Source organism: Suncus etruscus, chromosome 7 (assembly GCF_024139225.1).
Source record: "Suncus etruscus isolate mSunEtr1 chromosome 7, mSunEtr1.pri.cur, whole genome shotgun sequence".
Classification (NCBI taxonomy): Eukaryota; Metazoa; Chordata; class Mammalia; order Eulipotyphla; family Soricidae; genus Suncus; species Suncus etruscus.
In genome coordinates, this window is record NC_064854.1 from 43,023,654 (window position 1) to 43,039,911 (window position 16,258).

At 42.8% G+C, this 16,258-nt stretch overlaps 1 protein-coding gene across 5 annotated transcripts in view; it reads right to left on the minus strand.

Moving 5' to 3' along the window:
• Positions 1 to 15,030, minus strand: part of ENAH (ENAH actin regulator) — a 156,249-nt gene extending 141,219 nt beyond the window's left edge. For 4 of the 5 annotated variants that reach the window (XM_049776446.1, XM_049776445.1, XM_049776444.1 and 1 more), the window contains exon 1: positions 14,314 to 14,370. In XM_049776446.1, the coding sequence (XP_049632403.1) occupies positions 14,314 to 14,342 (29 nt within the window). In that variant the 5' untranslated portion in view covers positions 14,343 to 14,370. Of the gene's footprint in view, positions 1 to 14,313; positions 14,371 to 14,971 lie in introns of those variants that run through there. The other variant, XM_049776443.1, reaches the window with a different exon arrangement.
• Between the last annotated feature and the right edge of the window lie 1,228 nt (positions 15,031 to 16,258).

Below are 16,258 nucleotides of genomic sequence, written 5' to 3' on the forward strand. Positions count from 1 at the left end.
AGTTTGGTCTTAATTCTAAAAATTAATGACAGGCCATTGACATTAGGCTGAGCTAATCAAAAAAATTTCAGAAAAATCCCTAATTCAGAAAAATCCCTCTTTTGCACAGATAACACTGGACAGAGTAGTAAGCCAATGCAATGGAGAATCCAGAATAACATAAATATTTAACAAACTACAAACAATTAAGTTGTTCCCACAATTGCCTGGTTAAAACCAGAGAAGCCCTCATTCCCATCAAAAAGAATCATTAACTGAACTATCCACTCATATAAACTACCCTCGTATAAAACCAGTCCCTATCACATCCTGTATGCATATTAGTTTTGGCCGTAACATTTAACCTTGTCTTTTCAATTTCTCAGTGATAAGCAGATATATATCCATTGCAAAGCAATACAATGTAAAACAGGGACAAACAGAAGTGTAAACCTACGGAAAGATACCTGTCTTTATGAAGCCACTGGAAGTTACAAAAACTGCTTCCAGCAATTGTTTTGGAGTCACAAACCTGTCATTGCTCAAGACTTACTCTGGCTCTGCACTCTATGTTGGCAGAATGGTATCAAGGATTGAACCAGGGCCAGCCACGTGCAAGGCAAGCAACTATTCTCTCTTGCTCTTAAAGATCTCACAGCTCTTAAAGAAAAATTATGCTAAAAAAAGCATCACAACTTGACTTTCTTATTTTATCCAGCCTTAGAATTTAACAAAGTTGCAACCATTACATGAATATTTTCATAATTTTGTTTCATTTTTCAAGAGTTAGCCCAAATAGGGGAGTGGGGAAAAAAAAAAGAGTTAGCCCAAATAAAGTCTTTTTTCCCCACCCCTACTAACTCTGAAACATTGCTCCAATTCTAGGTCAATTCACCCTATAAGGCCTTATTCCAAGTACTGATTATTTTCTGGAGGGGTTTGAAGAGAGAACTCTCATATGATGAAATCACAAAATAAAGTAATCCCTCCCACATCAACATTTAGAAATTTAAAATACAGGGCCCGGAGAGATAGCACAGCGGTGTTTGCTTTGCAAGCAGCCGATCCAGGACCAAAGGTGGTTGGTTCGAATCTCGGTGTCCCATATGGTCCCCCGTGCCTGCCAGGAGCTATTTCTGAGCAGACAGCCAGGAGTAACCCCTGAGCACCACCGGGTGTGGCCCAAAAACCAAAAACCAAAAAAAAAAAAAAAAAAAGAAAGAAACTTAAAATACAGAATATCAGTTCACAGATATTGACCACTAAAGACTCTCAAACAGAAGCATTCAATCACAACTCAGCAGCCCAACACCAGTTCTAAGGTATTAAAAAGGTTGAGATTGGGGCAGAGAGATAGCACAGCAGTAGGACATTTGCCTTGCACGAGGCCAACCTGGGATGGACCAGGGTTCAATTCCTAGCATCTGATAAGGTCCCCTAATTCTTTCAGGAGCGAATTCTGAGCACTGCCTAGTGTGGTCCAAAAACACAAAACAAAAAAACAAGGTTGAGATTCTACCCTAAAGCATAAAATAAACATATGGATTTCTGAGCCAAACTGCCAGAATATTATCCCAACCCCACTACTTATTAGTGGATGTAACCCTGGACAAGTCACTTAACCCTCGGTGACTAATTTCTTCATCAAACAGGTAAACAAATTCCTACCTATTAAGCTATCAAAAGTTAATATGTAACATTTCATGCATTAAGTCTCTCAATAACTGTTACCAATTATATTTCAAAATTTAATAAAAATTTTAATATATATCAACAGTGGGATTAATTATGTAAAGGAAAAAACTTTTAGTGTCACAAATTTTTTGTGTGTATGGTAATAAACATTTATCTTGTGTTCAATCCCTAGCACATGTAATTGATAGATAGATGATAGATGGATGAATAGATGGATGGATGCATGGATAGATGGATAGATAAAGATAGACATATCTAGTTTGTTTTTAGATCATGAACTTTGCTTACACACAAGTACATTTTTTAAAAAGACCAAGAAGTGAAGTTAACTGAAAACTTAATTTTTTTATTTTTATTTTTATTTTTTTTTTGGTTTTTGGGTCACACCCAGCAATGCTCAGGGGTTATTCCTGGCTCTACGCTCAGAAATCACCCTCAGCAGGCTCGGGGGACCATATGGGATGCCGGGATTTGAACCAGCGACTTTCCGCATGTAAGGCAAATGCCTTACCACTGTGCTATCTCTCTGGCCCCGAAAGCTTAATTTCTATATAACTTTCTGAATTTCTCAATTAAGAAAAATTTTTGGTGGTTGACCATACCCAGTGATACTCAAAACTTAATCCTGGCTGAGCTCAAGAATAACTCCTGTCAGGGCTTGGGGGACTGTGTATGTGATCAAACCCAGGTCAAAGTCAAGCATACTGTAATATCATACTGGTCCCTTAAGAACACTTAATATGTTGTTGTCTTGGGGCCACACATAGCAGTGCTCAAAGGTTAGTTCTGGTGGGGCTCAGGAGGCCATATAGGATGCTGGGAAGTGATCCTAGGTCTCCTGCCTGGTCCACCCTATGCAAAGCAAACATGGTACCCACTGTACTATCACTCTGGCCCTTAAAAGTATTTTTAGGGCCCGGAGAGATAGCACAGCGGTGTTTGCTTTGCAAGCAGCCGATCCAGGACAAAAGGTGGTTGGTTTGAATCCTGGTATCCCATATGGTCCCAGTGCCTGCCAGGAGCTATTTCTGAGCAGACAGCCAGGAGTAACCCCTGAGCACCGCCGGGTGTGGCCCAAAAACCAAAAAAAAAAAAAAGTATTTTTAAAATTATAACTATCAAAACTCATTAACGTGAAAAAAGTTTGACCATGGAAGTCCTAAATCGTGATGAGAACTATAAATGAAAAACTAGGTATTATAAAAGGGTCAGTCCTCTTCCCTACCTATATTAACACACAATTCTAATTTTAAAAAAATGAATTCAAAGTCTTTTTAAATTTCACTTTAGTTTGTTTAAAATGACTAAGGTAATATCAAAGAATACATTAAAGAGAGCAGCAAATAAGTTTGCTTTTTTTGGGGGGGGGGGATTTTGGGTTACACCAGCTAGGCGCTCAGGGGTTACTACCCCTAGCTCTGCACTAAGAAACCGCTCCTGGCATGCTCGGGGGACCATATGGGATGCCGGGATTTGAACCACCGTCCATCCTGATTAGCTCTGTACTAGGCAAATGCACTATAGTCTGCTGTATTATCTCTCAGCCCCAAGTTTGCTATTTTTAGTCACAGTAATTCTTTTTATTTTTGTTTTGTTTTGGGCCACACCCGGCGGTGCTCAGGGGTTACTCCTGGCTGTCTGCTCAGAAACAGCTCCTGGCAGGCACGGGGACCATATGGGACACCGGGATTCGAACCGACCACCTTAGGTCCTGGATCGGCTGCTTGCAAGGCAAACACCGCTGTGCTATCTCTCTGGGCCCTAACTTTGTTATTTTTAAAATAAGAAAAAAAACAATAGTTTCCTTTTTTAGATGCTAAAACATATGATTAAAGGAATCAATACAATGAGGCACTCACTAGAACCAAACTGACCATACATGAATCAACAAACAGAAAATATGAGAATTCAATACATAACGTAGTGTTCCAAATTAATGGAAATGGTTAGATATTCAACAAATAATGCTGGTAAATGACTAAATATTTAAAATTAATTTAAATACTAACTTCCCTTATCTAACCAAAATAAGTTATATAATAGGAGGGGTTTTGAGTGAATACATCTAATTTTAGGCTATGGAAGGCATTATACCAAAGACAAAGTATAAAGATTGACAAATTTGACATAAAATGTTAATACCACTATGTCAAAACACAATTAAAAGCCAAGTCACAAACTGAAAAAAAAAAACTTTTTTCACAGTCCCCAGTGAATCACACCGCTTGTGTCATCTCTTCCCAGGAAACTCTAGGCATGACTTGTTTTGGCCAAGATATGATAATAGAATGCAGGCAACACTTTAGATAAACAAAAACAAAAAAAAACAAAAAAAAAAACAAAAAACAACACTTGTGCTTGTGGACTAGTTGCCAAAGAGATATAGCATAGGTATTAAGGCACTTGTTTTATGTGGCTGACCCAGGTTTGATCTCCAGTTACAACATAAGGTGCCCAAAATACCCCATGAATGATCCCTGAGCACAGAGCCAGGAGTAAGCCCTGATACTGCAGAGTGGCCCAAGCCTTCCCTGCCCCAAAAAAGAACTTGTGGACAAAGTCATGATCTCATTCATGGTTGGCTGCTATTGCCAAATGAGAGACAAACTACCACATGATACAGAGATGGAATGGAAACATTTTGATCTGTGAGACCAGCACAAGAACTAGCTGACCAACTCGCACATTTTCCTAGGTTCTGAAGTAGATTTTTATACATTAATTAAGAGGTATATCTGCCCTATAAAAGTAGGGCCAAAATGATAGCATAGCGGGTAGAGTGTTTGCCTTGCACACAGCTTACCCAGATTCAATCCCAGTATGCCATATGGTCCCCAAAGCCTGCCAGAAGTGAGCACAGTGCCTGGAGAAATCCCTGAGCACTGCCAGGTATGCCCCCCCAAAAAAGTTACTTATTAAAGATGGTATAAATTATAATTATAATTATACTGACACAAGAAAGCATAGGAGAAGCACAAAAATACCAATACCCAATCAATGCATGAAATCCAAAATTCATTGGGTTTATTTGGGGTTTTTTTGTTTTTGTTTTTGTTTTTTGTTTTTGTTTTTGGCTTTTTGGGCCATACCCAGCATCACTCAAGAGTTACTCCTAGCTCTGCACTCAGAATATGCTCCTAGGAGACTCAGGATCATAGGGATACCAGGGATTGAATTCAAGTTGGTCATGGGTCAGCTGCATGCAAAGTAAATGTCCTACCTGCTATGCTATCACTCCGGTCCCTGAAATCTAAAATTCTACTGGTAAGGAGTAATCCCTGTGCACAAAGCCAGGAATAAGTCCTACTCACCACTGGATGTGACACACACACACACACACACACACACACACACACACACACACACACACACACAAAGTTCGGGTCTCTCCAAGACAACACTACCAATGTTTACAACTTTGACTCCCCGCCTGCCCAAGTTCCCTAGCTAAGTCATTCTGCCCTCAATCTCCCCTTCATAAAAAATCAAAATAAAGATATCTATTTGAAATATTGATTTGACCCTCTTTCAGTAGTATCTAATAAAATAAGTCAAAATAATGCAAGAACAATGGTGGGGGTATTAGAGAAGATAATCTCATAACATAAAATTCAACATTTTAGAAATTCAGTAATTTTATATTCAGTTATATACCATTACCACTCTAATTCCAGAAAAATCTCAAACCCATAAAAGCAGTCATGTCCCATTCCTCCTTCATTTTCAGCAAATTCCAACAAACATTTGACATCTCTATAGAATACTGGTCTGTTCTAGACATTGCATATCATACAATGATACATACAACTGTGAGAACCATACAACTGTGGCCCCTTCCCTACTTCCTTTACCTGTTATGCTTTCATCCAAGCTGTGGGACATATCAGTATTTCATTCCTTTAAATAAGATTTCATTACATTAGTATAGTACATCTGATTATTCATCATAGGAAGATGAGTTACTTCCACTTTAGGGCTATTACGATATTTTTTCATTTTCCAAATGTTATTTTTAATGTCTATGCCAATAAATAACTTACAAGACAGAATGGTCACAAGCTTCCATAAAATCCAAAGCAAAAGAATCCAAGTTAGGGCTGGAGAGATAGCAAGGAGATAGGGCATTTGCCTTGCATGCAGAAGTACAGTGGTTCGAATCCTTGCATCCCATATGGTCCCCGGAGCCTGCCAGGAGCGATTTCTGAGCACAGAGCCAGGAGTAACGCCTGAGTGCTGCCGGGTGTGACCACCCCCAAAAAAGTTAAATGTGTCGAAGTACATCTATTTATAAATCATGGGACTATTATGATTAACACCATTATGAACACTTGTGTAAAAGTTTTCAAATGGACAGATTTCATTTGTTTGGGGGCCATGCCCAGTGATGCTTAGGGGTTATTCCCGGTTCTGCACTCAGGAATTACTACTGGTGGTACTTGAGGGAAAATATGGAATGTCAGGGATCAAACCCGGGTTGGCAGAGTGCAAGGCAAGTGCCCTACCCAACTCATGGGCATATAGAGAGTGGAACTGTCAGGTCATATGCAATCTCTGCTTCACTTTTTGAGAAACTGCCAAATTGCTTTCTAAAACAGTTGTAACATTTTACATGGTTTTTCACATTCTTGAGATAAACTTGAGATATCAGACTTTCTTAAAAGTAGGAAGTTTACTCTTAACCCACTTCATGTGCCAAGAATTATGCCATGATTTTGTATAATTCCTGATTTGATTTTACAAGTCTTTAATGTAAAAAGAATCTCCATATTATAAAATTAATTCAAATCTCAAAATCTGAAGCCTACTCAAAATCAATTAGTGAATGTCAAAATATAATAGAAAGTCATGTTGACAAAATATAATAGAAAGTCATGTTGACTTCCAAGCCGAAGATACTTAGATATATGCACAATGCTTCACGCCAAAAGGATAAATAGATGTTTGTTCATTAGAATCAATAAGTAAAACTTCCCAATACACAGAAATTTTTAGAAAATAGGTCTAATTTGTACCAGTTATCTTTTATTTTCTTAAATAACTTCTCATGCAATCAATTAAAACAAAACTCATCACAAAAACAGAGGTTGGTACAGTATGTAGTGGATAAGACACTTGCCTTAAAAAAGGGGGGGGCCGGAGTGGTGGCGCTAGAGGGAAGGTGTCTGCCTTGCCAGCGCTAGCCTAGGACGGACCTCGGTTCAATCCCCCCGCATCCCATATGGTCCCCCAAGACACGAGCGACTTCTGAGCGCACAGCCAGGAGTAACCCCTGAGCGTCACCGGGTGTGCCCCCCCCAAAAGAAGATACTTGCCTTGTACTTTTTTTGTGTGTGTGTGTGTGTGTGTGTGTGTGTGTGTGTGTGTGTGTGTGTGTGTGATTTTGGGGTCACACCAGGCAGTGCTCAGGGGTTATTCCTGGCTCCAGGCTCAGAAATTGGTCCTGGCAGGCACGGGGACCATATGGGACACCAGGATTCAAACCGATGACCTCCTGCATGAAAGGCAAACGCCTTACCTCCATGCTATCTCTCCGGCCCCACTTGCCTTGTACTTGGCCAGCCCAGGTTCGAGCCTGGTCCCCTGAGCCTGCCAGGAGTGATCCCTGAATGTAGAGCCAAGAATACGCCTTGAGTAAAGCCAGGTATGAACAAAAAAATAAAATATAAAAGTCACACAAACATTATATAAACTACTAATTCCATTGAAGTTGAAAACACCAAATTATTTTCTACTACAGATAAAACTGTAGTAGAAATTCACATGGAGATTAAGCTTTTTTTTTTTTTAATATAATTTTTATTTTGATTGGAGATTAAGCTTTTGAAAGGTTAACTGTAGGGGCTGGAGTGATAGCACCGATAGGGCGTTTGCCTTACACATGGCTGACTAGGGATAACCCCGGTTCGATCCCCAGGATCCAATATAGTTCCCAAGCCTTGCAGGAGCAATTTCTGAGCACAGAGCCAGGAGTAATCCAAGTGCCACCAGGTGTGGCCCAAAAACAAAAATATAAAGTTCAATCATCTAAATAATATCATATAGTTAAAACCCTAACTTAATAGGACTGTGATAAAGAGGACTGTTTGTCATGTGTAGATTGCAAGTGGCCTTGGAAGAACCATATAGGAGTGTGCATAAGGCCTTGCACACAACATGTGTGACCTGACTTATATCTTGACATCATATATGGGCCCCTGATTCACACCAGAAGTGATCTTTGAGTAGAGCCAGAATTAAGTCCTGAGCACAGCTAAGTGAAGCCCAAAAACAAAGAAGTCAAAGGTAGACAAGAAGCTGCTAATTGCAAACCAGATAGTCTTACCAAAATCCAAAATCCAAAAAATATACTGGCACCCTAATCTCAGACTACCAGTCCCTAGAAGTTTGAGAAAATGAACATCTATGATATAGGTCACACAATCTCTGGCATTTTGTCAGGGCAGCCCTAGTTGACTAGAAACTGTTCATGATTGGTAGTTTAAGCACAGATAAAAATCAAAATGAAGGTCTAGTTATAGTACAGTGGGCTTAGTACCTTCTTTCTTGATTTGATCCCTGGTTCACATTACATAGTTAACTGCAGGGAGAGACCCCTAGCAGATCAGAAAGTAGCCTTTCAACATCTCAATGTGACTATCCCGCAGAAGGGAATCAAAATAAAGCTTCATTAAATGGAATATTAAGCTAAATCAAAACACTTGCAAGCTTGATGCTCAAAAAAGTTCCCATGAACAGGCCAGAGAGATATCACAGCAGTAGGGCGTTTGCCTTGTGTGCAGCAAATCCAGGACGGTGGTTTGAATCCCGGCATCCCATATGGTTCCCGGGGCCTGCCAGGAGTGACTTCTGAGCAAAGAGCAAGGTGTAACTCCTGAGCGCTCGAGATCAAAGAGACCAAAATTTGACGATGACCCCTCTATTAATTAATGTTTTGTTTTTGGATTTTTTTTTGTTTTGTTTTGGGGCCACACTCAGTGCTCAGGGGTTACTCCTGGCTCTGCGTTCAGAAATTGCATCTGGCAGGCTCCGGGGACCCCATGGGATGCCAGGGATCAAATCTGGGTTTATCCCAGTAGAGTGCAAGGCAAATGCCCTACTGCTGTGCTATCACTCCGACCCCAAGGCTTTAATTAAAAAAAAAAAAAATCCAAGGAAACAAGGTGGTATTCTCCTCCAAAAGGTGTTAGAATTAAGTAAGCCTGAGACTGGTTCTTTTGTGCCACTTCTGAATTTTACTAAATTTAACTAAAAAGCAAACTCTTCCCATCTCATTGATCAGAATGCTGAAATTATTTTTATTTAAATTAAATATCTTTACAACTACTTACTATTTGTCAAGTATGTTATTATATCCAGCACAGTTTCTTGATCATTACAGTTTATTATTGTTTGCCACAATAAAAGTCTGCCAAACACAAAAGTCATACATTTCTACGAGCATTTGCATTTAAATTCATCATTTCCCCCTTTGTTTTGGGGTCATACCCAGCGGCACTCAGGAGTTACTCTTGGTTCTGTGCTCAGAAGTCGCTCCTGGCAGTCTCAGGGGACCATATGGGATGCTGGGATTCAAACTGGTGTCCATCCAGTGTTGGCCACTTGCAAGACAAACACCGTAGTGCTGTGAAATCACTCAGGCCCCCATCATTTCCCTTTAAATTCATGTTGTCATGAACATACAAATGTAGTCCCAGCCCTCAGTAAGGTTACAATGAAATGAGAGGATAAGCCAATGTAATCAAGAACACAACAGCAAAACATGCAGATTGCAAAGGCAAATGGGAGGTAATTAAGGGACAATTTCCGAGGTCTGATAAGATCTCTTCTTATTCCAGAAAGTTTCCTAAACACCTTTTTAAGAAAGGATTCAACTGAATTATCGACTCAGCTCATATTCTCTTAACTTTTTACTTCCACTCAATTCCAAAATCAATTACAAAGGGGAAGGGGTGGAGAGGTTGGATGGAGTGATAAAGGAAAAGGCAATATTTTGGGGGGTGCCACACCCAGCAGTGCTCAGGGGTTACTCCTGGCTATCTGCTCAGAAATAGCTCCTGGCAGGCACAGAGGACTATATGGGACACCAGGATTCAAATCAACCACCTTAGGTACTGGATCGGCTGCTTACAAGGCAAACACCGCTGTGCTATCTCTCCAGGCCCGGAAAAGGCAATTTTAAGTTGGCACAGGAAGAATTCAAGTATCCTTTTCCTCCCTACAACCATATAAAAATCGAAAAAAATTTTTTTCAAATCCTTTTTACACTCTGGATAAATATTGGGTGATTTACAAGTTACACAATCACCTCAGATTTAAGTTGTATATAGGACATGTAACCAAAACCAGTATGAAATTTCTTCTATACCAATCAAATAGGGCCTACTTACATTTAGCTTATTCCCATTAGGCTAGAACCTTGACTAACTGGGTAAACAAGTCGTTTTCTTTTGCTATTAATCCTCAGTTTTATTCAATAATTATTCACTTAATTCCTATATACAAATATCTAAACACAATATAATAAAATGCCCCCAAAATGCAAATTCAGTTCCCCTCCCCAAAAATAATCCAATGGGAAAGTCACATATCTAATGACTACAAGAAGAAATGAAGAACCTTGGAAACAGAGACTACTTCTATCCTAATATGGATATCTGACTTGATACTCGGACAATAATCCTGTGAAATAAATTTTTTCCATTTTTACCAATTTCGTTCAAATTTAAGTCAGCAGCATCTCAAACCTGGATCTTTTGAGCCTTAAAAGTATGACACTGGGCCCAGAGAGATAGCACAGCGGCATTTGCCTTGCAAGCAGCCGATCCAGGACCTAAGGTGGTTGGTTCGAATCCCGGTGTCCCATATGGTTCCCCAGTGCCTGCCAGGAGCTGTTTCTGAGCAGACAGCCAGGAGGAACCCCTGAGCGCCGCCGGGTGTGGGCCAAAAACCAAAAAAAAAAAAAAGTAACACACTATAAAATGTAAATTAAGTTTATTGTCATTAATGAAGATAGGAAAATCATAAAAAAAATATTTCAAAGATTCTCTGTATAGTTGAGTAGAGATTAGGTCCCATATAACTCCATAATGCTTTCAGTATACACAATATTTATTATTACCTGACTCACTACTTGAAAGAGAATGATCTATATTTATGTATCTTAAAATATAGCTAAGCGAAACATAAGGTCAGCTGACAGGACAGCATTAACTCGCTAGTTAGTGGTTTGGCCTAATCCTCACAATACTCCTGTGCCTTTTTGTTTTGTTTTGTTTTGTTTTGGGGCCACACCTGGCTGTGGTGCTCAGTAATTACTCTTAGTTCTGCACTCAGGATTCACTCTTGGCAGGCTTGGGGGACCATATGGAATGCCAGGGCACAAACCTGAGTTGCCATGTGCAAGGCATATGCCCTACCCTCTGTGCTATCACTCCAGCCCCTTCTGTGACTTTTGAGATGAGAAAGAGAAGTGTGTGAAATCCTGGACTATTCAATTATAGACCCAAAATCTTCTAACAACTTGCCACTAAATTATGTACAGCTCTGTTTCATTAGAAAACTCCTCTTTCTGGGGCTGGAGAGATAGCATGAAGGTAAGGCGTTTACCTTTCATGCAGAAGGTCATCGGTTCAAATCCCAGAGTCCCATATGGTCCCCCGTGCCTGCCAGGAGCAATTTCTGAGCACGGAGCCAGGAAAAACCCCTGAGCAGTGCTGGGTGTGACCCAAAAACCACCAAAAAAAAAAAAAGAAAACTCCTCTTTCTAATAGAAAAGCTAATAAAAAAAAAAAAACTTAAGTAAACAACTATTAAAATCATGAGGTAATTTAAAAGGTATATTCTATATTAATTATGTTTTGACTAATCACAAACTGTCTTATACTTTTGAAACATTACGAAAATGAAAAAATTAACTGGCCAGAGAATTCAACAAGCTTACTGAATATTGATGATAAAGTATGAAGGAGGATGGTTCCACATCCAGCATAGCACCAGGTATGCCAGGTAATGCTAGAAGCAAAGCCCGAAATCGTTCAAAAATCCAAAAATAAAAATATTTTGAAATTTTTTTTAATTTTTTAATAAAAAAGCTGAATGTTAAGCTAAAAGTACTGTTTTTTGAATGGCAATCCTTGATCTGAGCAGGAAATATACTTCCTCATTTCCTTAATTCTTTTTTGGGGGAGGGATCGGGGCCACATCTAGTGGTATTCAAAGGCTTACTCCTGACTCTTCAAACATTGGTTACAAATCCTGGCCCTGATGGGCCTTTGGGGTGCCAATGTTCAATCACAGGGATCGAACACAGGATTCAAACTGGATAGCATGGAAAGAAAGTGCCCTGCCTCAGTTCTTATATTTAAGCAAAATATCGTAATTCTGTACAGTAAGCATTTCATACATGTCGAATGCCTTTAAAACTGTTTTATAATGTTTGACAGTACTTGGTTCCTTTCTGTACAAGAATTAGCATCTTATATTGCATTGAACATGCTATTCCTAATTATTAAGGGCATTTGAGGGATTTTGTCACTCATCCTTAAACTACAACATATTCATCAGTCTTTCTACAGAATTCTGAGGAACTTAAGTGGAAACATAGTACTAATCATGCATTCCTATTCTGGGTTTAATAACAACCCCGCGCCCAAAAAAGGGTTCAATTTAGTAGTATAACATTTGTGTACTACAGAATTTGAAACCATCATTGAGACAAGGTCAAATATTAATTTAAAATAAAGAGTGAATTAAATATCCCTAAGCTTTCTGAAACCAGCCCCAAGAACCTCTTACCCTCAACACCAAACTGTCCTATTTTTCTAGGAACCTAAAGATATATATTCTGCAAACCCACCTTTCAAAAATGTCCTGTCTTCAAAAGTGAAAAAACTTTTGAAGTCAGGATTTTTAGGGCTGATTTCTCTTTCTCCTCTTTAATGACTCAAAAGTTAGCCTACGAAGAATGACTACAAGCTGCCAGAACAAACTTTTGTGACAACCGTGTTCTATATTTACGCTATAGAAAAGAATCAATTTAAGTTTTGTCTCTACATTTAATAAAAATACAGCAAATAATAAGCTTTAAAAAAGTTTATTTTTATTAGAAAAGGAATTTTTAACAGAGACATAACTTACCTTTCAGAAATCACAGCTATACATAATAATGGTCAAACTTCGGACTACCCCAAACTAGATTTTCTTTTTTGCTTCACAACTTCTGAATCAGACAACTTTACAATCATTTTATTTAAAAATATCCTACACTGTTTGACATTTCTCAGTGTTGAGATAAATTTACCCAAAGGTTGGGAAAAACTTAACTTGTCATTTTGCAGATCACAGATGCGACAGCATTAAATCTCCAAAAGAGACCAACAATGCATAGTATCATAGAACATTTCAGTATATTTTATTATAGTTTCCAACTTATCAAGGACATTCCTAACCTGTTTTTCTTTTAATGTTCAAGCCCATGCGAAAGTATCCTAAGCCATATTTTCTGGTTCCCTTGCCACAATTACAATTTAAACAGACCCGTTACATTTCGAAATTACTTGCATAAAATCACCACGGAAAAGGGTCACTTTTAGAAACACACATCAAATACCATCTCTCGGGTATTCATCATAATAATAAAAAAAAAAGTCTGTAACTTGGAATCAGAGAAAATCGATTCAAATTCGCAGAGCTGTGAAAACGCAGCTCCATCACATACAAGAATACATACATACATACATACATACATACATACATATATACATTTGGAAAACGCTCAAGCTTGATAGGGAAAAAGAAAAACCAAAGTTTAAAATGGAAATTACTTAAATTCGGAAAAAAATTCCAATGACATGACATTTTTCGAGCAAAAACTAAGGAATTTATAGATCATATCACTCAAATCTCTTTGTATTGCATTATAAAGCCGTCTTGGCAACGGCTGGCCATTAATCTTTAACACAAAGGAGATTCAAATCCAAATGAACTGTAAGACTATCTCTTCCAGGAGAGAGCAATGGAGTCATTTACTTTAAACCCCAATTGTTTAACCTAAAAGGCAGGCCTGTAAAGGATGACGATAACGCAGAACAGGTCTGTCTTCAGTCCACCAATTCCTATTTCTCACGAATTCTTGCACCAATCGGAAAAGAAGGGGGCTGGGGGGTCAGGAGCACAAAACAAGCTTGGAAGGAAGGGGGTGGGGGGAGAAGGCTGGGAGTGGGGGGGAATCTCCAATGAATGACACATCACAGCACGATTTAAACCTCTTACACAATTGGAAGAGAGAATTAGAAAAAAAAAAAAAAAAAACATCACCCCGTATGTTTCCTCGTGTCGATTAAAAAAAAAAAATGTCTTACGACGGTACATTCTTTTCTTTGGAACTGAACAACAGGGATGAAAAAGAAAGAAAGAAAAAATCCAATTCGCTTCTGTTGCATTGACTTACCGGGGGGAAAGAAAGGGTGAGAAAAAAAAAAAGCAGCTGCTGCAATGCAACACAGGCTGCTACCGAGAGAAAAAGGGTTTTGCAAACAGATCCCTCCCACGCCCCCCCAGTTTACACACCCCAGACAACTTACTTTCGCTAGCACCCCGTCTTTTTTTTTTTTTTCTCCCCGGCCCTGGCCAGATACAAACCTCGCCGAGTCCTTCCCTTCCCCCGCCATCGTGGAATTTCACCTTCCTCGGCGGAGCTGGGCGAGCTTTGGCGAGCCGGCTGGCTGGCTGGCTGGCTGGCTACTCGCGGAGCCGGCCCATCCTTGCAACTTTTCTCCTTCTCCCTTTCTCTTATGATTATCAGTCTATTTTTTCTTTTGCAGTGCGACCCGAGATTGCCAATGCAACCGGGCAAGCCCCGTCCCCGCCGTCTGCCCTCGAGACGGAGCCAAGAAGAAATAACCTGTTTCCCAGCAACATGCACGCTTCGGTTCTCGAACCCCTCCCTCCCTCCCTCGCTCGCTCCCTCCCTCCCTCCCGGCTTGCGTCCCTCCCCCGGCCCTCCCTCCCTCCCTCCCTCCCTCCCTCCCCAGCGCCCGGGTCGGGCTTGTCTGCAAAAGGCGGGTGGGCTGGTGGGGAAGGACTGAGGGAAGGGAACCCCGGGGCTGAGGGAGGGGGGGCGTCGAAAGGAGCCCCCCCAAACACACACACACACCCCAGCTCCAGCAGCAGCTGGGTGCGAGGAAGGGAAGCCTGGAACAAAAGGGGGTGGACGAGGAGGAGATGTGAAGGGGGGGTCCGAACCTCACGATGTGCCCCCCCCACCCCGTGTGCCCCGAGCGAGCGCCCCTCGCCTCACCTCATGGTGCCGGCGGCGGCCCCTGCGCGGCGAGTGGAGGGGAGGCGGGGAGCGGGCGGGGGAACCTCCTCAGGGGCGGAGACGCGAGACGCGAGACGACCAGGGGCCGGCGGCTCCTCCCTCGGGCGCCCCGGGCTGGGGGGGGGAGTGGGGGGGCGCTACTCCATGGCCGCGCACAAAGCCGCCCGAGCCGCGCTAACCGGGAGCCCGCAGGAGGCGAGGAGAGGAGACGCGAGGCGAGGCGGAGAGAGAGGCCGAGTTCGCTCCAGCCCGCCCGCCCGCAGCCTCCAGAGCCCAGGCTCGATTCAGTCCTCGCCGCTCCTCTCGTCTCCTCGGGCCTCGCGCTCGCCGCCGCCGCTGCAGCAGCCGCGCGAGGACGGGAGACAGACGAGAGTGGGGAGAGCAGAGCAGAGCAGAGCAGAGCCGGGCCCGCCGCGCTCGCCGCGCCGCGCCGCGCGGGGCCGGAGGGGGCGGGGCGCCCGAGCAGTGCGCAGGCGCCGCCCTCCTGGTCTCCCCTCTCCCTGTCTCCCTCTCTCTCATTCCCTCCCTCCGTGAGGCGAGGACACCCCCGGCCCCGCCGAGGAGCCGCCGCGAAGCTTCTTTGTTGCTCCCCCAGCCCATCTCAGCGGCGCACGCCCCTCACGCGCCGCCGGGCGGCCCGACCCCCTCAGGCGAGGCGAGGCGAGGCGCGGCGTGGGAGGCCCCGCGTGAGGCGGGGAGCTGCGTGACTGGACTGGACTGGACTGCACTGTCGGGGCTGGCTGAGGGGACCCCGGAGCGGCGCCCTCAGAGCCAGGACTCGCCCCTCAGCTTGGCCCCCCATGGCTGTCAGACCAGACTGACTGACTGACTGACTGACTGACTGACTGACTGACTGACTGACTGACAGGCCGCCTCGTCGCCGCCTCCTCCTTCTCACACGCCCCCCTGGGCGCTTCCTTCAGGCCCCCCTCAGCTCTCTGGTGGTCGCCCGCGCCCGCCCTCCCTCTCGCGCCCGGCCGCGGAATCCCGGCGTGAACGCGGCTGGAACGCGCCCAATTGCTCGCTATGTTTAGGGATGACTTCATCTCCCTCCTGCTTTGCCCCCCTCAAGGAGCGAACGAACGAACGCTGCCGCCGGTTCGCGGGGAAACGCAGCCGCCGGGTGACTAAGGCGTGCAGCCGCCTCGAGTGCACAGAGAGAGAGAAAGAGAGAACCCCGAGTTCTTCGTCACGAGCCGAGAGGGAATTCCGGCCCGGGCGGGGGCGCGGAGAGCGCGGCGAGCCCGGTGCTGGTGGCTTTGGCAT